Here is a 26,690-nt window from a genome sequence, read left to right as displayed (position 1 = left end):
TGTGGTTTCAGTCAAGGGTAAAGAATATTCTATACTCTGCGGAATTTTCTGTGAGTTTCATTTTTTTTTTCAACAGACATTTTGAAATTTCTTGACCGACAGTGAGTCTTAAGTTACAGTTGCTTGATGTTTCTGGTGTGCAAATAGTCTTTCTTGGCAGTTAAGTGAGGACACACTTGCTTTAAAAGCCAGCCATCGGGGGGTCGGGGTAAAAGTGACATCCTTCTATGAATGTTGCAATGCATAATCTAGACGCTTACCTAGCAGAAGCCATTCCACCTGTCTCTTCAAGGAGATGGACTGAAGGGCTACCAAGGGACAGAAAACAATTCCAGGTTTGGTCCACACCAGGGATGTGTCCACGAATGAGGCCCAGATCTCTGTGCCATGGAAGAATGCCAAAATAGCAAGGAGAATGGAGAGGAGGACGACGACACAAGGGAGAAAAGCTAAAGAAAAGGGGGAATCTTCAGAACTGACCACAGGTTGATTTGAAGAGAAAGAGTGGTCTAGCAGGACCCTCATGTTGGGGAAAGACTTTCACTTGTGCTCTTTTCTCTTCGCCATGTTGCCCTGGGCAAATCACTGCCGATACACAGAAGAGAGGTGGTTACAATGCAACACTACAGGAATCAGTTGCAAACATCAAGGCACATGCCAGAGCGAATAACAAGAGAAGGACCCTGGCTGGACCCTCCTTCCCTCCACATTTTTGAGGCTGAAGAGGGGCAATGCCTGAGGCTGAAGTATGGGAACAAATAATGTTGGGAAAACTGGATAGCAACATGCAAAAGAATGAAACTGGACCATTTTCTTACACCATCCACAACAATACACTCGAAATGGATTAAGGATCTAAATGTGGGACCAGAAACCATAAAAATCTTAGACGAGAACGCAGGCAGTTACCTCTTTGACATCAGCCTTAGCAACTTTTTTCAGATACATCTCTAGATGTATTCTAGGGAAACAAAAGCAAAAATAAACTATTGGGACTACAAAAAAACAAAGAGCTTCTGTACAGCAAAGGAAACAACCAACAAAACTAAAAACAGCCTACTGAATGGGAGAAGGTATTGGCAAATGACATATCTGATAAAGTGTTAGTATCCAAAATATATAAAGAACTCATACAATTCAACATCCAAAAAACAAATAATCCAATTAAAATAGGGGCAGGAGAGGGGCGTCTGGGTGGCTCAGTCGGTTAAGCGTCTGACTCTTGGTTCCAGCTTAGGTCATGATCTCACAGTTCATGAGTTCGAGCCCTGCATCGGGCTCCACACTGATGGCACAGAGCCTGCTTGGGATTCTCTCTCTCCCTCGCTCTCTCTCTCTCAAAATAAATAAACAAATAAAAACTTAAAACATATTTATAGGCAGAAGACATGAACAGACGTTTCTCCAAATAAGACATGCAGAAGGCCAATAGACACATGAAAAGTTGCTCAACACCATTCATCATCAGGGAAATACAAATCAAAACCACAGTGAGACATCACCTCATCCCCGTCAGAATGACCGAAATAAAAAACTCAAGAGACAACAAGTGTTGGCGAGGATATGGAGAAAAGGAACCCTCGTGCACTGTTTGTGGAAATGCAAACTGATACAGCCACTCTGGAAAGCAGCATGGAGGTTCCTCCAAATACTAAAAGTAGAACTACCCTATGATTCAGGATTCGCACTACTGAGTGTTTACCCAAAACATACAAAAACACTAATTCAAAGGGATATTTGCACCCCTGTGTTTATTGTCACGTTGTTTACAACAGCCAAACTATGGAAGCGGCCCAAGTGTCCACGGACTGATGAATGGATGAAGAGCGACGGAATATTATTCGACCATGAAAAAGAATGAAATCTTGCCGTTTACAACGACATGGATGGACCCAGAGGGTATTATGCTAAGTGAAATAAGCCGGCCAGAGAAAGACAAATACCATATGATTTCACTTGTATGTAATTTAAGAAACAAAATAACCAAACCAAAGGGGAAAAAAAGAGACAAACCCAAACAACAACAACAAAACCTGGACACTCAACTGTAGAGAAGAAACTATATGGTTACCGGAGGAGAGATGGGTGGGAGCAACCTTGTAGACTCTCCACCCTGGCAACTAGGGTTGGGCAGACACTTGTGGTCCCTCACCTCATTCTCTTTGTCACCTGAGCTCAGTGGAGCTACGAGACAGACAGGTCCGTGCATGATGCTTCTGCACCCACTTGGGTGCATGCTACAATCTCTTTCCCTTTTTTTGCCTCAGGAGCACATCACACGACCTATGCAGGGGCAGCTAGGAAGGGTGGGAAAGTCAACACCTACAGAAACAACTCTTGACTAGCAGAATCTATAGGGGATGGGAGTTAGTAGATAAATGCCCCTGTAGGTCATCCCTTCAGTGGGAAAATCCCGAGGCATGTTGCACAGTTTCTCGGAAGGTGCGCAGTGTGTTTGGGCCCTAGTTGCCCACAGCAGGAACCAGCTCAATCACACAGGTTTTACTGACTTTTTCCCTATGTCACTCTCCTTACTGCCTCACGGCTGCTTCCTGATATCATCTTGTAAGACAAGCACCTTGTTCCCAGGCTCTGCTTTCAGGGGAAGCTGTAGGAAGCCAGCCCCAATCCCAGAATTAGAGCTAGAAGACTGGATTAAGGAACACTCCCAGAAGGTATCAGGAAGAAATGAATGATGGAAAATCTAAAAAGTGTTAGATCTGGATGCTAGCAGTGGACGTGTTGTTACTCAAATAATAGGAGTTCCAGGGAGAGACAAGCAGGTTATTGCAGTAGGTGAAGTTAGATGGTCTCTGTGTAACTTTATTGGGTGTATCTATCACCTTCCACAAACCCTTATCTTCAATTTCTCTGCCTTCCAACAAAGGAAATGGAGAGGAAACAAGCTTACCAGGTCATACATCTCGCTCTTGGCCCATTTCCCTTAGCATCTGGTGATCAAAGCCACTCAGACCTCAATGCCAGTTGGTCATGTCTCTGTTCTACAGCTAAGACACCATTGCTTCTGGCTTTCAGTTACCTCAGCCCATGAGCCTCTTTGCCAAGACATTTGTGTAAGACCTGTGCTTGTACCTCTACAGCAGCTTCTGGTTGAAGTGGGGAAGGCCTTTCAGAGAGAATAAGGGTAACCATCTGGATGGGTACTCCCTTCATGAGGGCAAGAGGAACAGATACGGAGCTGCTCCCCCTGCCGTGTGGCCCCTGGCAAGCTCAGAAGACAGTCTTTCGGTCTAGGATTAGAAGGAGCTTCAGGCCATGCATACTGCTGAGAGTCGGAACCACCAAAATACGTCTAGAAATTATGCATTCACTTTCATGGCTCCCTAGTCCACCCCTCACTCCTCCCCTTCTGTTTTTCTTCTTCTCACTGACCTTATTGTTCCTCCGAAGTTCTGGGTGAATCCTCCACACCATAAAAATGACAAGTGGTGTTGGGACCACTACTGAAAACCAAGTGGAGTGTTCTCTCACAATTTTTCTTTTCATTCCTTTTTAAAATTTAACTTAACTGTTATTTTTTTGGCTAATAGAGGTTTGCTGGTAAGAAGAGATCAGGGACACGCTACTTCCCTTGAGTTGGTTGTAGGCAATTGTCTCCAAACTTCTCTCATGTCTGGAAGGAGAAAGATCGCTGATGGTTCCCACTGCTGGAGGAGGAGGAAGCTACAAATATAGAAGAGGAGGAAACTCAAGCCCCCTGGGGTGTTGGCCCGGAACTGGAGGCACTGGTGTGGCCTAATGGTCTTCAATATAGAGAGATTATTAATAGGGAAACAACTATAGAGGTAAAGTAAAGGATAGTGTGTATATAGAAAAATTATATAATAATTATATTAAAATTATATGTTATATGTAACTTTTTATGTCTGATAGATATATAATTCAGTCACTAGATCTTTACGCTGCTGAGAGGGCCTTGAAAACAATAACAATGAGCTCACCTAATTCTCAGATCTTCATTTCTGCACACCATTTTTCACTAAAATGGACAAGTGCTCTCTGGGGAAACAACCGATTTCAGCGCTGAGAAAGAGAAAGTACAAAATGAACCTGAGATACCTTATGTCAGAAAATGGTGAAGTGTACAAAGAAGGATTGTCAAAGGTCACAGAAGCCAAAGCTGGGACTATTTGAGCATCAAAATAAATAATGATAGGGGCGCCTGGGTGGCTCAGTCGGTTAAGCGTCTGACTTCGGCCTAGGTCATGATCTCACAGTTCGTGGGTCCGAGGCCTGTGTTGGGCTCTGTGCTGACAGCTCAGAGCCTGAAGCCTGCTTTGGATTCTGTGTCTCCCTTTCTCTCTGCCCCTCCCCTGCTCACGCTCTGTCTCTCTCTCTTTCAAAAATAAATGTTAAAAAAAATTTTTTTAAAATAATGATAGCAATGGATTACAACCCAGAAGATACAATAGAGACACAAGAGCCCGTAGAGATTTAATAAATTGATGGGTAAGTTAAAACTTTGATGAGAAATGGGATGTTTGCATAGTGTCTAAGAAGTTCTCCAAAAAAAAGTTGTCGCAGTGGGAAAACAAGTAACTTTCGAGTGGAAACAACTTGTAAACACCGCTTTAATTTAGTGATCAAAGTTAACATTATCAGCAATAGGAATACCACCAGAGAGGATACAATGAGGACACAGTTTCGTTTCTGTAATACTCTTCTTAAAAACACACGAGCTTCATCATGAAGAAATACCAGACAAACCCAAATCGAGAGACTTCCTCAAAATACCTAGCTTACCATCGTCAGAAGTGTCGGAGTCATGAAAATCAAGGGAAGACTGAGGAATTGTTTCAGTCTCAACATATATGAGATGATAGATAGATGATAGATAGATGATAGATAGATAGATAGATAGATAGATAGATAGATAGATACAACAGATAGGTAGAGATATATACATATAACTAGATGCAATGAGTAATTCTGAGCTAGACTCTTTTACTCTAATGGATATTACTGGGAAGATTGGGAAAACAGGGGCGTCTGAGGATATCGATGCTGATTTCCTGATATTGATGGCTGTATTGTGGTTACACAGAATATCCTTATAGGGAGGAAATGCACATTAAATGTTATACATACATAATACACATGTAGGGGGAGGGAGCATTGTGTTGGCATCCTCAGATGGTTCGGGGAAGAGGTCTTTCATGTTGTACGTTTTTTTTTTTGTTTTGTTTTTTTTAATTTTTTTTTTTTTAACGTTTATTATTTTTGGGACAGAGAGAGACAGAGCATGAACGGGGGAGGGGCAGAGAGAGAGGGAGACACAGAATCGGAAACAGGCTCCAGGCTCCGAGCCGTCAGCCCAGAGCCTGACGCGGGGCTCGAACTCACGGACCACGAGATCGTGACCTGGCTGAAGTCGGACGCTTAACCGACTGCGCCACCCAGGCGCCCCTGTTGTACGTTTTTTTAAGTTTGCGGTTGTTTCAAGGAAAATAGTGTAAGAAGCAAATAATCCAGTGGAGAGATAGTATAGCACCTTCCTGTATATGTTTGGCATCCCTTCTGCACCTCTCCTACAGCCTCTCCCAGTCACCTGTGATGCTGTTGCAGGACCAGCCATCTGAAGAATCAATCCCCCATTTTCTGGTACTAGGAAGACACTGGAAGACATTTGTTCTTTGGGCCCCCAAAATAGGATATAAGTGTTTCTAAATTCCTTTTTTTGGAGCTTAGACTGAGTCATCTCTGAATGAGCTTTTACTCTTTTAGAAGGTAGAACGGGGGCGCCTGGGTGGCTCACTCGATGAAGCGTCTGACTCTTGGTTTCAGCTCAGGTCATGATCTCCTGGTTTGTGAGTTTAAGTTCATGTTGGGCTCTGTGCTGACTGCAGACACTGCTTGGAATTCTCTCTCTCCCTCTCTTCCTCTGCCCCTCCCCTGCTCGTGCTCTCTCTCTCTCTTTCTCTCCCTCTCTCCCAAAATAAATTAAAAAAAGAAAAAACAATGGAAGGTAGAATGAATCCCTCTTCACCCCTTAAGAAGGTGCAGGGTGCCGAAGAGTGGGAATGAAGAGATTTAGTGCCCGCTCAAAATAGAATATGCACCATTGGTTGTAGGGGAAGGCAGGTGTGTTGGTTAGTCTTCATTTGCACCTCCCCCGCACCTTCATTCTCTTGCCCTTTCTTCCTCCATTTTTACTCCAAGAGGCTGATCCCCACAGTATGAGTGACCTAATGTCTTGTCATCTGGCCTCTGCTTGGGTTCTGCCAAGGGAGGCGGGCAGGGTGGGAGAGTGGCGGTTCCCTCCCCTGCCCACTCTCTGCGTGGGTGCTGCCATTTTGGCTTTGGAGTCTCTCCATGACTCCACTTCCTGTTAGAAACCCCTTCTCCTGTGTCTCTAGCTCCCACTGGGTTCTGGAAGGGTTCACCCCCTTCTCTCCCCTTGTCTTGTGGGCCTTGGTGAGGTGATGGCTTTCCCAGACATGAGGAATAAGCTTTACCACGACGAAAGACAAAGCCTACACAATACATGGTGGCCTTAATAAAAAAAAAAAGCTAAATGTAACTGCGCAAGTGCCTTCCTTTCATTCAGGAAGTGGCTTCAGGGTAAGTGATTTCAAGAATCGATTCACTTTGCTTTGGGTTAAACCGTACGGGGAAGTCGTGAGCGCCCAGGAGGCGACAGTGAAGGTGGAGTAGATGGTGTGATCGTTCAGTTCACCGCTGAACGATATTCACCGCTTCTCCCTGAGAAGGATGGTGGGCCCGTGTCCCGGAGGAGCCACGTGATTCGCTCCGTGCGACGAAATCGGAGCCAGGGGAGTGGCGGCCCCTGCCGAGCAGAAGCCCAGAAGCCGTATGAGTCTTCTCAGTGTCGGTCATTTTCTTCTCCCTCTGCCTTTGAGACCAGCAAGGTCCCAAGAGCTGGGTTGATCTTCAGCCTGCATCCCACAATCAGGAAGTGCAGCATCCCTGAGCTAACCTGGGATCCCACACAATGTGAGCAAGAAATAACCCTTTGTAGTTGTGAGCCGCTGAGATCGTAGGTGGTTACCATCCCATAACTTGCCTCAAGCTGATTAATACAAAAGACACTTACCTTGTGCTATTAAAAAAAAAAAAAAAAAAAGGAAGGATTGGTTTTATAAAAGATGATCTAATGGTAAGCCACCTTGCAATATATCCTGGCCCCTTCCCACAACTGGCAAAGGCAGGATATAACCATATGCCAACAGGAGAACTCGAGTACAAAGATAGGCACATAGCCAGAAATCAACACACAGGATAAAAGCCAAAAATTTTTATTTTTTATTTTTTTTTTTTTAATTTTTTTTTCAAAGTTTTTTATTTATTTTTTTGGGACAGAGAGAGACAGAGCATGAACGGGGGAGGGGCAGAGAGAGAGGGAGACACAGAATCGGAAACAGGCTCCAGGCTCCGAGCCATCAGCCCAGAGCCTGACGCGGGGCTCGAACTCACGGACCGCGAGATCGTGACCTGGCTGAAGTCAGACGCTTAACCGACTGCGCCACCCAGGCGCCCCAAAGCCAAAAATTTTTAAAGGGAGACTTCCCTTCCCCAATTCTACAGCCAGATGAATTGCCTGGGTCATTTAAAAAAATTTTTTTTGTAATGTTTATTTTATTTTTGAGAGAGAGAGACAGAGCCTGAGTAGGGAAGGGACAGAGAGAGAGACAGAGACACAGAATCCGAAGCAGGCTCCAGGCTCTGCGCTGTCAGCACAGAGCCTGACGCGAGGCTCGAACCCATGAACTGTAAGATCATGACCTGAGCTGAAGTCTGACGCTTAACTGACAGAGCCACCCAGGCGGCCCGCCTGGGTCATTTTTAAAATTTTGATAAGTTGGTTGCTATAGAAATGAACATCAAAAGGGTTTGAGGGCGGAAGTTTGATGAGATACTTGCTGTTAACAGCATAGATTTAGCCCCACTGTATTTTTTTCTGGGATTGTTGTCTTAAAAGTGATTCAGTTACGAAATTCCACTGGTTTTCTGTGGTCTGCCTCTTACCCTAATTTTCTTATAAGCCCTAATATTTTTAGTGTGTGATTTTGCAGAATGCAAAGGTCTTCAGAAATGCACATATAGTGTTATATCTGAAATGTCTGTATTATAGTAGATAACAATTCCCATATACAAATTTAAAACAAGCAAAAAGCCCATAACTCTTTCTTCATCCCTGCTTTTTTTCCCCATTCAGTCATCCTGTACACATGCATGGGGTCAGGAGGAAATGTGGTCAAGGAGAAAGGACATGGCCTTCAGAATCAGACAGAACTGAGTCTAATCCTACTACCTATGTTAACTCAGATGAGCTTATCTCCCTGAGCCTCGGTTTCCTCATCTGTAACAGAAAGGGTAGAAAGACCTTTCCGGAAATTGGCCAGAAGAGAGCCAGTCTCCAGGAACAAACTCAAGAGCCAATAGCTGAGTGTCCCCGAGGAGGTCCTTCCCACAGGACAGCACTTTCCAGTAGGGACTAGGCACCACCCCTGCCTACGCTCAGGGTCCTGAGCCAGAACCCCAGGGATGGGGAAAGGCCGGCGAATCTTTCACAGTCCCCCCAGATAACACGATGCCTGGTGACGCACATGGCTCTTTGAACGTAACTTGCTTCCCTCGTTCTGATTCCATGTTCAAGAAGCAACCGAGAGCATGGGACTCATGGGGTGAGAATGCCTGGGGTAGGTAGACAGAAAGTCTGGTGTGCTTAACACTGCAAATAGCACAGTGACATTCTGTGTTTATTCAAATTGCTAAAACTCACTGTGCTTCAGCTTCCTCGACTGTAACATGGGGATAATAATAGCACCTAGCTCTCCAAGTTGCCTTGAGGATTATGAGAGCTATATAGAAAGTGTTTGCAACAGTGGCTGGCCCAGGGCAAGTCCTACCTGAGTGTTTGCTATTAGTATTGTCCATCAAGCTCTGTGAGGTTGGTTAATGTCACTCTGCCTTTGCAAGCCAGTGCTACGTGGGAGTGCACAAAAGCAACTTAAGAACAAGACCCCGACGGGGCGCCTGGGTGGCGCAGTCGGTTAAGCGCCCGACTTCAGCCAGGTCACGATCTCCCGGTCCGTGGGTTCGAGCCCCGCGTCAGGCTCTGGGCTGACGGCTCGGAGCCTGGAGCCTGTTTCCGATTCTGTGTCTCCCTCTCTCTCTGCCCCTCCCCCGTTCATGCTCTGTCTCTCTCTGTCCCAAAAATAAATAAAACGTTGAAAAAAAAAATTAAAAAAAAAAAAAAGAACAAGACCCCGAAGAGTGGCCGATTTACCGAGGTTCATGCTACTTTGAAGGGACGTCTCTGGGCAGCCAGAGTCCTTCCTTAGGTGATAATACGCATGCCTCATCTTGCCACGTGCCTTCGTGTTTGAAGCCGTAAATAAGGATTGTATGAAAAACTGTCTCACGTGTTGTTGAGACACCAGGTCACTGGTGGCCTTTGTCTCTCTTCTCAAGCACCACAAGTCTTTGAACTGTCGGCCAGAAACCACAAATTGGGAAGGGAGTGCCTGACAGCCTGAGGAGACTGTATCAGCTGGGTCTGACCATAAGAGAACCTGCAACGATCTAATTGCCGTTGAGTTTCTGGATTGAAATAAATTCAGCGGGAGGCGGTGGCCTTGCCAGCTGGTAATGTGATTTGAGACTCAAGTAATAGAGCCCCACACTGGAGTGTGGACGTGTCAGCACCACCCCTCTCCCCCTTACAAAACCACTCATCTTCCTTCAAGATGCAACCCAAACGTCACCTCCTCTTTGGAGCTTTCTTGAACTCCCTGAGGGTCCCCAGTGTGTCCCTATGGCATCTTCTCCGTCTCATGTACATGTGTTCCTGTCTGTCACTCCTCCTAAGAGTGTCTTAGTGACCTTAATATACCCTGCATCCAGCAGAGTGCTTGGTCCATAGTACGTGCTCACAAAAGGCTTGTTATTGAATTAATGCATTAGGTTAAGGCCATTGAATTAATGCAGTGGGCCCTGATTTCCCCTATTTTCTTACTCAAGCCTGGGGCTAAAGCACATGAACCTTCAGAGCCTTTCCAGAGGCAGAGAGACAAGCCAGCCCAAATCAGAGGAGGTGGACACCTGCCCTTCCACAGCTACCTCAAGAACATGCTGCTGGTACAGCCTTGCACCATAAGGACTGGAAGATGCCTCCAAGTATCTAGAAGACCAGGAGATGACCTTGGGCAAGATGCATTGATACCACACATCATTTATTCTGCAAACACTGACCAAGTGTCAACATGTGCCAGGCCACGAATGAGACTCGGTTCCTGTCCTCATAAATCGTAAGGCCTAGGTAGAAACAGACCATATGGCAACAGATGCTGGGACAGGAGGGAGCACAGGTCGCCATGGGAAGGGACACGGAAGAGAGAACTTTGAACATGCAGCAGAAGAGACAATGTCAGAGGCGAGAAGCAACTGTGGATCATGCTGCTTTGAGGAGGGAGAGCCACCTGTTCTCTCTGACGGCTAGAGCAGGAGAACTGTTTTCTCCTCTCTCCCGGGAGGGCGCCGTTTTGGGTATAACCATCTCCACCATTTTCCCTGAAGCCCGGAAACTGACTGCCGAGGCCCGCCATGGTCTGTCCAACGCTTTACCTGTAGTGTCTCTCGGCTCCCTGGTATGATTCTGTCCTGTCCCTAGCAACCACTAGAGACAGCCTGACCCTCCTATGGCCATGGGCAATGGGACCCACAGGATCTGACCCTCTAGTCTCAGGCATCACGTCGCCTCCCTCCCCTCGGAAGCAGATGATGTATACAGTAAGTAGACACAAACCCATGAGACACAAGATTTACCTTGGTGGGAACAAGCCCCACGTTAAAAAAGAAATAAGAATTTCCACTAACAAGTTTATTATTACTGATAGCACTTTGAATGAAGCAATGAATTTAACAACCATATATATATATATATATATATATATATATATATAAATTTTTTAAATCACAAATAGATGACAGATTTACAGAATTGGTTTTCTGATCGCCCAGAAAAGACAGGGATGTTTACTTAGTAGGAAACTGCATCTGGGTGAGACTAGCCAGGGGTCCTCGAGCTCTAGGCCGGGACACGTCTCGTGAGCTCCCAGCCAGCAGAGGAGTTGTGGCACGATGACCACCCACCAGCAGAGCGGAGCCAGGGCCAGGCAGGGCCAGGGTTAGGCATCAGGAAGCAGGGGTGGCCATGCCTGTTATTCCGGCCTTGAGAGGAGTGATCGTGATGTGAGAATGTGGGACCTACTGCGAACAAGCTGCCCCGTGTGCACACATATGCGTTCACTTAAAGCAGTGCGTACTTCCTTCCCTAAACTGGCAAGGGGGTTTGGGTGGGAGTTGTGAATCTACAAACATATCGCAGAGACCACAGAGGGGGAGACTCAACCTATCAAAGCAGGGACCCGACTTCAGCTGGGGTGAGCACCTGCCAGGTGGGTCATGCGGCTGGGGTAGCTCAGACGTCAGCATAGGGAGAGACTAATGCCCAGGTAACGGCCGTGTGGCCCATGATGAGTGTGGGACAAGGTGACAAGATTGTTCCCATGTGTGGGACGATCCGGAGTCCCTGGGATTTGAGATGGGCCTGCTGGGACGGGCGGAGAGGGAGAGGAACTGCATGGGCATCCCAGGCAGAGAGAGAAAGCCAGGAATCCCTGAGGAAGCATGCAGTGGGTTGGAGGTTGCAGTTTCTGGAGTGCATGGGAAATCTGGGGCGGGGGGCGGGGGAGCCGGAGGCCAAAGTGGGTCCCGAAGCAGGAGTTTTCACTTAGGGCGGATAAATCACAGGGAGTCCTTCCTGGACTCATTCTCTCTTTTATTCAACAAATACCCACACAGGCAGGCGCTCCGAGGCGCCCCCCTGTGTGCACCTGTTGGCAGCCACTGCCCTCCTGAGGCCAATCGAGGGAGCGCCCGGCTCCATGCTGTGCCTTGGGAGCCCCCCCCTCCCGGCTCCAGAGGAAGGTGGGGCTGTGGCCTGGTCCAGGGTGAGGTCCAGGGCCCTGAGCTAGGCGGGCGGCAGGGAGAGGTCACTTCCTGGGTGAGGGCACTTGGCAGGGTCAGTCACGAGCGAGATCCCCTTAGCCAGGTCCTCCAGCAGATGATATGGGGAAGAGGCATCCCATCCATGACGGGGACGGAGGGCCAGAAAAATGGGTGAGGAGACGGGAGGCAGGAGCAGAGGCATGAACCGCAATCTTCCCCCGACCCCAGCCTGCAGTGTGCTCCAGTCACCGGTCAGCGTGGCCCGGGGACTCCCGCCCGTAGTTCCTCTCGTCTTCTTGCCTGTAGTTGTCCTCCTCTTCCCTCCCCGTCTGAAGCTCTCTCAGCTGCTCTGGAGGCTTCTGGTAGGCCACCCGATTCCTGCGGGCACGAGGACAGAGGGGAAGGGTTTGCCCTCGTTCTGGCGTCGGGGAGGTGGGCCTAGTGCCCTGCGTGGGAAGAGAGCCACGGGACCTGCCGTCCCTACTCCTCCAGATGCAAAGGGACACTGGGCTGCAGGACGGGCAGGGGGCACAGATTTGCTCTGCTCATGAGCTCAGGGTGTCACGGGAACAGGCCGGCTCCACTAGACAAGGAGGGGCCAGACGGTGGCAGGGGCTCAACCCCAAGCTTGTCCCTGCACAGGCCACAGGAAGCCTGGGGAACCAGGGGCCTTGGAGTCAGGTACCAGGCCTGCAACGCCACCTGGGGACAGCTGTGCCCAGTGCTGGCATGACTGGAAGAGGCCATGAGGAGCTGTGACGCTTCCCCTTCCCCCCACACTGCTCAGACCCTCGCCAACGGGTGTCCCCAGACACTCACTGCCTTGTGTCCTTGGCCTCGTCCTTCCCCCGGCAACAGCAGCAGTAGACGACAATGCCGATGACAATGATGGCTGCAGCCAGGCCCCCCGCAATGCCCGCATACAAGGCCACGTTCATGGAGGCTGCAAGACACAGAGCAGGGCAGGTGCACCTCCCAGGCCAGAAGCCCAGGCTCTGGGGGCGTGAGCAGAGCTGACGATGACGAACCGTGCTGAGGGATTCCTCTGGAAAGGCCCAGTCCCCCTCCCGGCCGAGGGGCCAGCGCAGCCAGCTTCTAGTAACACTCCATGAGGCATGGCCTTGTAGGAAGGTGACCAGGTGGGGCTGGGAAACACTCTTCAGGATGGAGGTGTATACAAAGATACACAGGCCAATCGACTTGGGTCCCAACACTTCCTGGGCTACCCAGGCTCCTGAAACGTCCTCAGTTGTCAGCCATGCCAGGCCCTCTCTAGCTACCGGTCAGGGTGACCGGGTAAGGTCCAGACTCTGTGGCAGCTGACTCTGGGCACCTCCCCATAGCCACCGAGCAGCCCTAAGGGCAGGCGGGACTGAGCAGGTCTCCAGAAGTCAGTCTGAGGCTCTCTTCCAAAAAACCAAGGGAACAGGACTGGCCTCTAGACAAGGGAGCCTGGGACAGGAGCGTCTGGCCGAGGTCACCCCAGCTACCCTGCCAGCCGGTGACCCTAAAGAGGCTGCCCCAACTCACCTCCACAGGGTCTCCCTCAGCTGCCTCTTCCCACCCCAAGCCAGTGATCTCCTGGCCTTCGTCCACCCCCCTTACCCTTCTCCCTCCCCCCACGCCCAAACTGCTCTTACGAGGTCTGACAGCCACAGTGATGTTACAGGACTTCTCCCCCATCTCATTTCTGGAGGTGCAGATGTAATAACCCGACATGTCTGTGGAGATGTTCTTCAGAGACAAAGTCTGGCCTGTGACTGGGAAGGAAGGACAGTCAGGGTGAGGAGACCGGTCAACGCAGTTCAGTGGAAACAGCTGGGATTTCGGAAGCCTGAATTCCTAGGTGGATTCCTAGGAATTGCCACTGAACTTGTCTGAGCCTCGTCCGTAAGGTGGACCAAATGTCCACCTCCGGGCCTTCTAGAACAACTGCAGGCCAGAAGCGCAATTCTGAAGTGCTTAGAATTCAAACCCCCTGGGTTCGCAGCCTGGTTCCGCCACTGATTAATTTTGCGGCTTTGGCCCAGGAATTTAGGTGCACTGAACCTTAGCTTCTTTATTTACAAATGGAAATAGTCATAATCCGCGGCGCACACGGTAATTGTGAGCATAAAATGAGGTACTAATCGATACAAGCCCACAGCAGAATGCCTAGTGTATTGCAAGTGCTCAGGAAACATAAAATACGTTAGGCATGACATGAAAATGCTTTGTAAGTAGAAAATGTGGCTGTAACCACTTTTATGATCTTCAGAAACCGAATCCCTTAGCTTGGACTCATGGGAGAAGTCTCTAAGAAATCAAGAACGGTCCAGTTGTCCTCATGAGACACCGTCTTGCTGAATCTGTGATCCTGTGGGTTTCTTCACCTGGAAAGGGAGAGCTTTATGCTTACACGTGCTTCCTGTCCTCAAAGACGCTTCGTCATAACTGCTGTTTGGAGTGGAGAGTGAGAGACCTTTCCGTCTAATTTGCTGCAGAGTCAACCTCATAAGATTCTGCTGCCACCAGGTGGTTCCGTTTCATCCAGAGGAGACATCTGACATGGCAAGCAGGATCTAGTCACAGCACTGCTCAGAGGTGGCCTACCAGCTCCAGTAACAGGTCCTGGCTTTCTCTGACTTATTTCACTTAGCATTACACTGTAGGTCCATCCATTGCAAATGGCAAGATGTCATTCATTTTATGGCCGAATTATATACATATATATATATATATATAATCCAATATATATATAATCCATTATATATATATATATATATATATATATATATATATATATATTTATGTATCTCTTCTTATCCATTCAACAATCAATGGACACTTGGGCTGCTTCAATATCTTGGCTATTGTCAACAATGCTGCTATAAACGTAGGGGTGCGCGTATCCCTTTGAATTCGTGTTTTTGTATTCTTTGGGTAAATACTTTAACTTTCTGAGGAAACGCCATCCTGTTTTCCACATACGTGAAATTTAAGAAACAAAACGAATGAGGGGCGCCTGGGTGGCTCAGTCAGTTAAGCGCCCGACTTCAGCTCAGGTCACGATCTTACGGTCCGTGAGCTCGAGCCCCGCATCGGGCTCTGGGTTGACAGCTCAGAGCCTGGAGCCTGCTTCGGATTCTGTGTCTTCCTCTCTGTCTCTGCCCTCCCCTCACTCACACTCTGTATGTCTCTCTCTCTATCAAAAATAAAGAAACATTAACAAAAAGAAACAAAACAAATGAGCGAAGAGGAAAGAGAGAGCGAGAAATCAAGAAACAGGCTATTATTAATAGAGAACAAATTGATGGGCAACAGAAGGGAAGAGGGTGTGGGGTGGGTTAAAGAGGTGATGGGGATTAAGAAGTGTACTTGTGGCGATGCGCATTGGATGTTGTACGGAATTGTTGAATCACTATAGTTTATACTTGAAACTCATATAACATTGTATGTTAACTAACTGGAATTGAAATTAAAACTTAAAAATAGCAAAGGCCAGGCTTCTTAATATGATCACAGGGTTACAGATCTGGTCCTGCATTCACACTAGCTTTTTTTTTTTTTTTTTTTTTTAATTTTTTTTTTCAACGTTTTTTTATTTATTTTTTTTGGGACAGAGAGAGACAGAGCATGAACGGGGGAGGGGCAGAGAGAGAGAGGGAGACACAGAATCGGAAACAGGCTCCAGGCTCTGAGCCATCAGCCCAGAGCCTGACGCGGGGCTCAAACTCACGGACCGCGAGATCGTGACCTGGCTGAAGTCGGACGCTTAACCGACTGCGCCACCCAGGCGCCCCAACACACTAGCTTTATCTCTTGCCAATTCTCCTGGTGTCCAGACCAGCCCCTGCCCCGCCTCCACGCTCTGGCAAGATAGTCGCTTGGTGTGGATTTTCCTGGTCTGGATGTGCTACCCGGTAGACTTCCTCAAGGACGATTTCCTACGATTTTTTTTAACAATCGTGTCTGGACGGCGGACCAAATATTTCCATCTCCAATGTCACAGAGGTAACTGGAGGCTCAGAGAAGCCAAGGTACCTGCCCAAGGTAGCAAAATTAAGAAATGACCAAGCGTCACAAAGGTCCTGTTTTAGGTCTAGAACTCCCTGGAGCAACTGACGGTTGTCTTCAAAAATACATATACATTCTAAAAACAACGTATGTTCGTTATAAGACTTTGTACATAACATTAAGCTATTATTTCAATTCAGTCCAGTCCAGAAAATCTTCAGAGGCTGCTCGCATCAGCTCAAAACAAGATGAGGAGGGTCTGTGTCCTCCTGGTAAGAAAATGCTAGATGTGAAACCAGGGCGACCACAGGGTGATTAGAGTTCAAAGCAGAAATGCTATTTGGGTTTACAGTAAGGGAGTTTAAACTCATCCGAAGGGGCAGGGAAAGCCGGTATAAAGAGCAGAGAATAGGGGCGCCTGGGTGGCGCAGTCGGTTGAGCGTCCGACTTCAGCCAGGTCACGATCTCGCGGTCCGGGAGTTCGAGCCCCGCGTCGGGCTCTGGGCTGATGGCTCGGAGCCTGGAGCCTGTTTCCGATTCTGTGTCTCCCTCTCTCTCTGCCCCTCCCCCGTTCATGCTCTGTCTCTCTCTGTCCCAAAAAAATAAATAAACGTTGAAAAAAAAAAATTAAAAAAAAAAAAAAAAAAAGAGCAGAGAATAAAATAAAATCATCTATAATCTCACCAGCTAGAAATAACAGCTGGTGATTTGGGTTATTTTCTTCCAATCTTTCCCCATGCACTTTCTTTAGATTCTTCCCTTGAAGCCCACAGCAGTATTTCTGGACGCTCACTCTCTATAAAATGCTACCTCCTCTCTCCTATATAGTCTCATATACCTCCGAGTGTTTTCTGGAATATTGCTTACATGTGACATTCACATACGGTGCTAAGAAAGGGGTCCATGAGGGGCGCCTGGGTGGCGCAGTCGGTTAAGCGTCCGACTTCAGCCAGGTCACGATCTCGCGGTCCGGGAGTTCGAGCCCCGCGTCGGGCTCTGGGCTGACGGCTCAGAGCCTGGAGCCTGTTTCCGATTCTGTGTCTCCCTCTCTCTCTGCCCCTCCCCCGTTCATGCTCTGTCTCTCTCTGTCCCAAAAATAAATAAAAACGTTGAAAAAAAAATTAAAAAAAAAAAAAAAAAGAAAGGGGTCCATGACCTAACAATTTTAGACATCATCAAGAGAGGGTTAAATCCGTTTTTGAAGAACACAACTCTTAGAGCTTCTAATATGCTAATGAGCACCGCGTATCCATAAAATGGGCGTTATAGAAGGGATACGGGAGTGCTGATGTGTAGGGGCACTTGGACCCCAATGTTTACAGCAGCACTCTCAACAATAGCCAATTTACAGAAAGAGCCTAAATGTCCATCAACTGACAAATGGATAAAGAAGTTATGGCTTCTATATACAATGGAATGCTCCTTGGCAATGAGAAAGAATGAAACCCTGCCATTTGCAGCAACGTGGATGGAACTGGAGAGTATTATGCTGATTGAAATAAGTCAGTCAGAGAAGGACACATTATCATATGTTTTCACTCATATGTGGATCTTGAGAAACTTAAAAGAAGACCATGGGGGAAAGGAAGGGGAAAAAATAGTCACAGAGAGGGAGGGAGGCAAACCATAAGAGACTCTTAAATACAGAGAACAAACTGAGGGTGGATGGGGGTGTGGGGGAGAGGGGAAAGTGGGTGATGGGCATGGAGGAAGACACCTGTTGGGATGAGTACTGGGTATTGTATGGAAGCCAATTTGACAATAAATTACATTTAAAAAATAAAAAAAAATGGGGGTTATAGTATTAACGGTCTTATTTTGTAAACTAACCCAATTTTTTTTTTAAGAGGCATCTAGAAGGAACACACTTTGGGAAATGCTCTATGACCCTGGGAATACTTAGGGGGTCTATAGCCCCTATCAGAATCCCACTCCTCAGAGTGAGAGATGCGGTCTACGTATAAGGTATACACAGCACATTGCAGACAGATCAGGACAGAAGACTTTAGAGTGTCTCCTAGGACCTTCCGGTTATCAGAGGCCAGCTTTGGGCTCCGGGCCTTGTTCCTCAAAGGGAACGGTGGACATTAGAAACTGCTCTGGGATTAACCAGTGCATATCCAGTGCCACAAGACCTGTTCTTATCCTGACTTGGGGCTCCCAAGCCCCTTTTCCTCTTGGAAAGGACCTAGCACAGTTTTCTGAAAGTCCGCTAAAGCTAACGTTTCCGCTGCAGTGGCGGCACCTTGTGGGCAACAAGGGGGACGCAATGGGAAGTCAGCCTCCCACTTCCCAGGGCTCCTGCTGGAGAGAGATTTCCCCACCGAGGAACCCTGGTCTCCCAGGGGCCCTGATGTCGAATTGGCAAGATTTAGCTTTCCCGTTCCCGGCCGCTCTCCATTCGTCCCCCCCCCCCAACCCCGATCCTATGGCTTCTCCGCAAGCTCGGGCTGCCACCTCTCATCCAGGACCCTCAAGATCCTCCCTGGCTGCGGGGCCTGTGCCCACCCCTCAACCTTTCAAGAACCTCCTCCCCTAAAGGGCTCTAGCCCCCAGAATTACCCTTCCCTCCTTCACTGATACCCCAATCCCTACTCCATCAGTTCATGACGCTCAGCTGACTGGGTTGGGGTTTACCAAGGATGTTCAGAACTATCACACATGGGATCTCCTCTTATCCTCCTTACAGCCCTCAGGGAAGGTGGTATAACAATCATCCTGGTTTTCCAGATGAGGATAAGTGTCAGAGGGGCTGTAAGTGACTTACAGCTACAAAGTGTCGAGGTCAGGGCTGAAATTCCTGTTTGGAACGGGCTGCATGTTGAGCCCAGGGACGGGGGACTTTTTCTTTTCAGTTTGTTTCCTGACCAAAGGTCAAATACCAAGCTTCCCAGTACAAAGCTGGTCTCCAGGCAACCACAGCTGAACCTACCGTCTCTTTTTCGGAGAATGTGGGACCCTTACAGCGGACCTGGTCATGTGGGTGGGCACGCCCATAAACAGGGGCCAGGTTTGGGAAGCTGAGGTTCAGCGGAATCTAAGATGAACCAGCCTGGATCTGGAATGGGTATGAGAAATTCCCACCCTTGAGTGGAGCCATAGAGTTAGACTGGGGGCCTCAAATGTATCCTTCAGGGCATGACCGTAGTCAAAATTAAAACCCTCCTCTCCTCAGTGCTTTTGCACAGAGTGGTTATCCAGACACGCTCATTCAAGAGAATTGAGTTGCGGGGAATGAAGATAACAAATGAACATTTACTATGTGCTTCCACTGAGTGCTTTACATGAGTCACGTTTATTTCCCACAACAACCTATAAGATGGGTATTATCAATGAGTTAACTTAGAGATGCTGCAAGATATCAAAGGCTGACTGCAGGGTGGGGGAAAGGGACGGCCTTCAGAGGGGCCTGATTGGTCAGCCTCAGCCAATCACCTGCATTTTGGGGTGGGCGGGGGCACCTGTCTTCCCCGCCGTCTTCCCTGTTACCTGGTGGGGCTGGCCGCTCCTGGTTCAGGATGTCGTAGGTCCTCCAGCTGTACTGAGGGGCAGGAGAGCCCTCCTTTGATTGGCAGGTCAGCTGAATGTTGTTCCCAATGATGGCCTCTCCCTCGATGCCGCACTCTGGTTTGGAGGGTAGGACTGTGTAGGCGAAGGACCAAAGAGAAGGCATGAATCAGGCGGGACTTGGGGACAGCCACCTCCTGCCCCAGAAATACACACATACTGCTTTGTTTGTTCTCAGGTGGAGAAGTTCATAGCCTGGTGGTGACAAATACTGCTGGAAGGTCAGTGCAGCCCGAAATGTCTCCTCCGTGGCCTGTCACCATCACAGAGAGGCAGTGCCACAGGAAGCATCCTGAGTGCAAGATTAGAGTCACCACTGTTATAAAGGTGGGTGACACTGAGGCCCAGAGAGAAGACTAGGCAAGAGCCTGGTGGGACTAGAACCCAGGTCATCTGACTTCCACTTCCAGTGCTCTCTCCACCAGCCCATTCAAGTTCCCCCTAATGTTGGCTCATCTGTGCCATTTTAGGGAAATCTTGCAATCCCTCAGTGTTCCCATGTGTAAGACAAGGGGACAATAGACTTTTTCTGTAAAGGGTCAAAGGTAATATTTTGGACTTTGTGAGCCACATTGCGCTCTGTCACTGCTTCGACTTTTTAAATAAAGCTTTATACACACAAAAACCATTCTTAGTTTGCAGGCCATGTATGAACCGGCCCAGGCTGGATTTGGCCACATCTGCCCACCCCTGGATTAGGGGAAAACCCCTCTCTCTGGAGCCCTTCAATTCAAACTTCTTAGGAATATTCCCTTTGTGTTAAGCATGACCCTTGTCCCATGTTTTGCTGATAAAACGCAACTGCTCGGAGCAACTGGGTGATTGGAAAAACCCCAGGGGGCAGCAGAGTTGCATTCTGGGTGGAAAATGAGGACAGAAGGGGGGGGTGGCTGGACAGAGAGGCAGAGACAGGGAAAGGGAAGCCTACAGAAAGGAGGCTCCAAAAACCAACAGCCCCCCTGAACTCAATCCTAACCTGATCTCCCATAATTCCTGAAGACCTTAAGCCGGTGTTTTTCACTCGGCACTAACTACCACCGTGTAGGGGGGTTCATTCTACAAACCATATTGGGCACCTATTATGTCTGCTACCGCCGGGCACTGGGACGACATAGTGAGCGACTTCCTGTGTTCAAGGAATCCGGTGGGGACGAGAGACAAGTAATTGGCCAATGACCAGGCAGGAGGCAAGGCTGCTAGGGTAGGGAAGGGACTCTGACCCCATCGCACCCTGGGCTGGGACCTGAAGGAAGAATGAGACTAAACAAGGCCAATAATGGAGATGGTGGTGGTCAGAGAGGTGAGGGCACTCCACACAGAGGGAACAGCATGTGCAAAGGCTCTGAGGCAGGAAGAAGCATCAAGTATGCGTGAGGTTTCAGGCAGTGTCCTTGGGGCAGGGAAGAGGAAGACACGCAGTGCAGAGGGCTATTACTGAACTGCTGTGTGGCAGGCCTGTCCCCTCCACCTCTTTCTTTAGACCCTTGCCCAGGAAATAGTGCTGCACTGAGTGGTCACGGAACGTGGAGACTGCCTTCCGGTCTTGCGTAGCCCCACCAGGAGTTGCTGGGGGAAGCTACCCAGAATGCACCTCTCCCTGCCAACCAGAACCAGTTTTTCTCTGAAACAGTCAGGGGGTTTGTAGGTGTGACCCACATCTCCTGCTGCCTTAGGGAGGGACAGCCAGGTGTGGGACAAGCATGGAACACATTACAGGTGCTCCCCTATGCCAGCCCGGTTGGACAGCCCCTAAACCTAAGAGGCCCGAAGTTCAAGAACAGGCTTCTTACATCTTGGTTCAGGCGCCAGGAATGAAGCAGCCCGGGAAGGAAGAGGCTGCTGCCTTCACCGCCCTGACAAGGAGCCCTCCTCTCTGCTGGCCCAGCAAGCAGGTACCCGGGGGGAGGGGGGGGGGGGAACACGGCTTCCCAAGAGACTGGCTCTAGGTCAGGGCTGGGGAGCCAAGCTTTGCCTCTGCACTCTCCAGAGGTACAGGAACATCCCTCTCCACTCATCAAAAGCATCACCCTGTTGCCCAGTATGCCTTTACCAAGGGACTAAAACTTTATTTCACAGAGAGCTGGCCGAAAATACAGTATCCCCTGAGAAGTGTCACAACAAGCAGCGTCATACGAAGTGCGCATAAACGTAGCCAGGCCCCTCTGTGTCCAGGTTTCTCTCTGGGATCCAAGACAAAAAAGGGGAGACAAGGGTCCGAGGCAAAGGAGCATAGAAAAGCAATCTAAACAAACCGGAGGCTAGCTTTGCTAGGGGAAATTATCAAGGCAAATCCTTAACTCACTCCGGAGGCAGAAGAGATGACAAGAGACCAACCAGCGCCTAGGAGGCCAGCCTTCCGGAGGAATGTGTCAGTATTTGTCACCCCGGGGCCACTAACCTCAGCCCCCAAGCTGCCCTCCCGCCTCAACCCAGCCTAGGCACACCCGCCCTCACTGTGTCCAGACCCTTCTCTAAGGGTTCCCTCCCCAGCCCCCACCCCATGCGAACTAGCTAGGGCCTCGAGTCAGCTCTAGTTCAAATAGTCCCTCCGCCCGCTGCGCGGCTGTGAGGCCTGCGGGGCTCCCGGAGATCTCGGGTTCTGGGTGGGCTCGTCCTTCCCCCCAGTTTGTAGCTGGAAGGATTTCAGGAGCTGGAGCGCTGGGGGGGCCAGCCCGGGGCGCTAGGGCACCGCGTCGCTCCACGGCCTGCACCTCCCGCTGAGGACGCCAGGGGGAGCCAGAGGCCGGGGAGACGGGCTGTCCCGCCCCCGGGCCAGGTGGCTTCCCCCGCTCGGTGACCAGCTCCGTGGGCTCCGCCTCCGTCCGGAAGCTCTCTGCTCGGTGTTTACGGTGAGGTCACCCGGCCCGAGGGGGCGGCCCCGTATAATTAAAGCCCTTCTGCCTAAAAATAACCCAGTGGCAAAGGCATTTGGAAACTTTTTTTTTTTTTTTTTTAAGATTTTTATGGGATTCCTTAACCTTTGGTACAAAATGATTTCTCACTTTCTTTCGCGCTCTCTTCCTCTGTTTGAAAGCAAAACGTTGGTTTCACCGAGTTCCACCTTCCCAGATTAAACTGTATCTTTTGCCCTTCCAGCTAGCCAGTCCCCGTTTTACAATGAAGCTGGCCCTGAGAGGGGAGGGAGGAGGCGGACGTTCACACTAAGGTGACGGCTGGGTGCCCAGCCCCGAACCAGCGCGCGTTGGCCGCTGAACACGGGAGCTGCTTAAGGGAAGCCGGAAGGAGACAGAATCAGCCAGAAGAGGACCAGGGGAAGCGAGGGATTCAGCCGGGGGCTACCAGGCAATAAGCAGTGCAGAATAGAAACCAGCGAAAAATGCGCGTTTTCTTGGCTTGGTGCTCTCTCTCTCCCGGGAGCTGATGCAGATAAAAAACGAAGAGCTATGCGCACAGAACGGTTTGTTGCAACATTGTTTACAAAGCCTCAATTGGAACGGGCTGCATGTTCCGTCCAGGGACGGGGGACGCTGCACCCACTTGCTGGAACTGCGGGGGGGGCTTCGAGGGCGCTCAGGGCTAGGGCAGCAGGAAGTGCTACGTGTTAGGCTACAAATTCGGTCAGTCGGGGACCGAGCTGGAAGTAAACGCGCACAAGCATAAAACCTAGGGACACCACTGAATTTCTTTTTTAGTTTCTCTCCCTCTCTCTTTTTTTTTCTTATTAGTATTTTTAAGAGGGGAGGGATCACCAGACGCCCTTATATGTGTTTGGATCAAGGTCGCTACACTGGGAGACAGCGGGCGAGCAGAGCTCCTTGAGCTCTGTGTACTTGAGTCTCTTACGCGAGGAGCCCTCCAGACAGCAGGCCCCCTGCTCGAACGAACGGCGCTAGCTAGCCCAACACATCGGGACACCCCACCTAGATTGGGAGCAACTAAAACACAGCGGTAAAAATGCTATAGAGGATAGAGTGTGATGTTGACAGCCTGGTCCCTGAGATGAGAGGGGGTGGGGATGTTTCCAAGGGTCTAAGACCCTCTAGAGCTCCCAGTGAAGACGCAGAAACCGTGGCTCGTGCACTCACGGGGCCGTCTCCCAGACCCTAAGCAAAGACCTTCCCGGAGAAGAGCAGTTACAGACTCTCGCTTATCAATGAGCGTCGTGTCCAAGATGTGGGTGTTCTATGGGCAAACGAGGGCGAGGGGCACATCCAGGGCTGACACGGCTTTGCCCCCTCCAACCTTCTTTTGTTGGCCCCGGGCAAAGCACAAGTTACTACCTGGGGTGAGATCAAACATCATCCTCAAGCTTACCTCTGCTATCCACTCAAAGAGACAGTACTTTGAAAAGGAAAATAAATCTAGAAGGATTCGGGAATCATCCTGAACTGTAGCCATTGCTGGCTGGGAGTGGCAGGCTTGCGAGGTGGAGCAGTGAAGGGCTTTGCGTTTGGGCTGTCCTGTTTCCATGGAAGCTTGGAGAATTTTCTACAGGTCATTCAGCCTCTCGAGCCTCAGTGTTCTCTTCATCAAGCATGAGTGTTAATGTCCGCTTCCACCGATAGATTGCAAAGATCAGAAGCCCTGATATCTGTAAAGCTCTCAGATGCCTGGTGCATACCTGGTCCTCAGTAAATGGGAGCCGTTAGCACCATGAATTTCTGGCAACTTTCACACAGACAGAGGTCATTGCAAGTTGATGGTAGTTTTCTCTCTATTTAAGATAAATCCCCTCTGTTTGCAGAGCAGGAGGACACAAAGAATTTGGCTTTGGGGATGGGTGCAGGGTTGTGAAAGGGTTCCTTGCCTGCCTCCTGCACACAAAGAAAGGCTCCGCATTTGTCCACAGGAGGCCTGGAATATTCTAGAGATGCCTTGTTATTGAAGGTCATTGAATCTGATATACATCTTCCTAGATGAGAGGACTTAATATTTTTAACATGTCATTCCTTTGCAAATTAGGGTGTCAATTGACCATACTTCCAGTAAACTTTTATTTTTTTAATTTATTTTTTAATGTTTATTTATTCGAGAGAGAGAGAATAAGCAGGGGGTGGGCAGAGAGAGAGGGAGGCACAGAATCCAAAGCAGGCTCCAGCCTCTGAGCTGTCAGCACAGAGCCTGACACAGGACTGAAACTCACAAACTGTGAGATCATGACCCGAGCTGAAGTCAGCCGCTTAACCGACTGAGCCACCCAGGCGCCCCCAATCAACTTTTATTTTAAACTAAGCAACATGTTAAAAATTAACGTGGAAGAGTAAATGTGTAAAAACTGACAAAATTGTTTGGGAAAAGTTTAGCAAGAAAAGATATTACACGGTGCCAGATATTAAAAACCTGATAGCTCCAACTAAAATATACATATCAATCCTGATCATAAACGTGCTGTAATCAAAACCATGTCATATCAGCAGAGGAATAATCAAAAGGAAAATGAACAAAATGAAGAGTAAAAAAGTTCTGTGTAAGAACTTAATATGTGACAAAGCTGGAAGTCCGGTGAAATAAAAAGTGTTTCTTTGTTGCAGCAAATGATGCCGATGTCATTGTCCATTTGGAAGAAAACAAAGTTAAACTCCCAGCATCCTATTTACACAAGTAAATTCCAGATATAATAAAGGTCTGAGTGTAAAAAATAAGACTTAAAGACATAAGGAAAGAATATGAAGTTCATTTTTATAGTCCCAAAGGCAGTGGAGAGAGACGTTCATGACAAGCCCCAAATGCATGACAGAAATCGTCAACAAGACAAAGATCGGGACTTCTGTGTCTCAGAATTTCCACCACAATTTCCAGGACGGCAAGTGTCCTCAGAATTAAGGAGAAGCATGAGAAAGGTCCCAGCAGCCTCTCCAGGAGCAAACCCTTGGGTTATCCGTCACCCTCCTCTCACCCACGGAAGAGAAGCCTGGAGGTTCATTAGGGAGGAGATTCCTTTGAGGAAGTGCTCAGGAATAGAGATCCGGAAGCATTTCCCTCCTTTTTTTTTTTTTGTTTTGAGTTTTTATTTTGTTTCTTTTGAGAGAGCAACACAGAGAGAGAGTGGGGGGGGGGGAGGGCAGAGACAGAGAGAGAGAGAGAGAGAGAGAGAGAGAATCCCAAGCAGGCTCCGCACTGTCAGTACAGAGCCCGGGAGGGGGCTCGAACTCACGGACCATGAGATCATGACCTGAGCGGAAATCAAGAGTCAGACGCTTAACTGACTGAGTGACCCAGGCGCCCCTCCCCACCTCCTTCTTTTAGAAGTGAAGGAGGCATGTCCCCCATCTCAAGTCAGGGAGGCACCCAGAGAATCCCACGTGGAGACTGGGGTGCTCTGCCATTAGAGCAGGCATCTCTCATTCCCTGGCTGAAGCTCCCTGAGTGACAGAAACCTGTAAGCTCCTGGGTGCCGATCCTGCAACCCGATGATGGAAGGACTTTATAGACGCTCCTGCGTTTCTGGGGACCCATCTGAAGACTGTGGGGCCTGCCTGTTGCCGAGAGAAGCTGGCTGGAGCAGGCTGCGAACGCAGGGTAAGAGCGGGGGCCGATTCGTGTCATACGGAAGGATTCTGCTTGCTGGGCTGCAGGGAGCCCAGAGTGGGTGCGCAGAGAGCAGGAGTGAATGCCACAAGCAGGGGCTGGGTAGAGAAAAGGAGGGGGGCACACACACTACCTGTGTCAGGTGGAGGAACCCACCATGGCACCCCTAAAAAGGCTGCGGTGGGGAGGTCCACTATGACTGGAATTGTATAAGAGCCAGGACGGAGATATACCTGGTCCAGCCAGGTGAGCAGGCCTTTGCCTTTTCCCCTTTATCCCTGCCTCCCTTGGCCATGGCCTCAGAGGAGCCACATGGCCTCACGGAGTGGAAGGAGTTGGACTAAGGAGGGGAAGGAGGCAGACCCAAGCCCTCACTCCCTGCCGCTGGTCCCTAAGCTTTAGGGGGTTGGGCCCGATTGGGGGATAGTGAGGCCTATTAGTGGTTGGATTAAGATTTTGATTTAGGCTCAACTGATTTTTTTTTTTCACCTAACGAATGAACAATATTTACGAAAATTTAAAAGATAGGTAACATTCGGTGCTGGTAAGGATATGGGGACACAGTTATGCTCAGATAATGCTCCCAGCAATGTAAGTTGCTCTGGGGAAAACACTTTGCCGGGACGGATTGCCATTTAATGAGA

General features: G+C 49.1%; 2 protein-coding genes across 2 annotated transcripts in view; one reads left to right on the top strand and one right to left on the bottom strand.

Annotated features, from left to right (window-relative positions):
* The window catches only part of MAEL (maelstrom spermatogenic transposon silencer), a 65,893-nt gene extending 62,016 nt beyond the window's left edge, over window positions 1-3,877 (top strand). Inside the window, exon 11 of the mRNA XM_086693538.1 lies at window positions 3,552-3,877. Coding sequence (XP_086549664.1) covers window positions 3,552-3,596 — 45 coding nt within the window. The 3' untranslated portion in view covers window positions 3,597-3,877. The remainder of the gene's footprint in view (window positions 1-3,551) is intronic.
* Window positions 3,878-11,880: 8,003 nt separating this feature from the next.
* GPA33 (glycoprotein A33) overlaps window positions 11,881-26,690 on the bottom strand; it is a 35,779-nt gene continuing 20,969 nt past the window's right edge. The window contains exons 5-8 of the mRNA XM_025926230.2: window positions 19,480-19,632; window positions 13,635-13,754; window positions 12,814-12,937; window positions 11,881-12,372 (exon numbers count right to left, since the gene is read on the bottom strand). Coding sequence (XP_025782015.2) covers window positions 12,240-12,372; window positions 12,814-12,937; window positions 13,635-13,754; window positions 19,480-19,632 — 530 coding nt within the window. The 3' untranslated portion in view covers window positions 11,881-12,239. The remainder of the gene's footprint in view (window positions 12,373-12,813; window positions 12,938-13,634; window positions 13,755-19,479; window positions 19,633-26,690) is intronic.

The sequence above is a fragment of the Puma concolor genome, chromosome E4 (genome assembly GCF_028749965.1).
Source record: "Puma concolor isolate L17-30 chromosome E4, mPumCon1.1.hap2, whole genome shotgun sequence".
In the NCBI taxonomy this organism is placed as follows: domain Eukaryota; kingdom Metazoa; phylum Chordata; class Mammalia; order Carnivora; family Felidae; genus Puma; species Puma concolor.
This window is presented reverse-complemented; position numbering and strand designations above follow the sequence as displayed.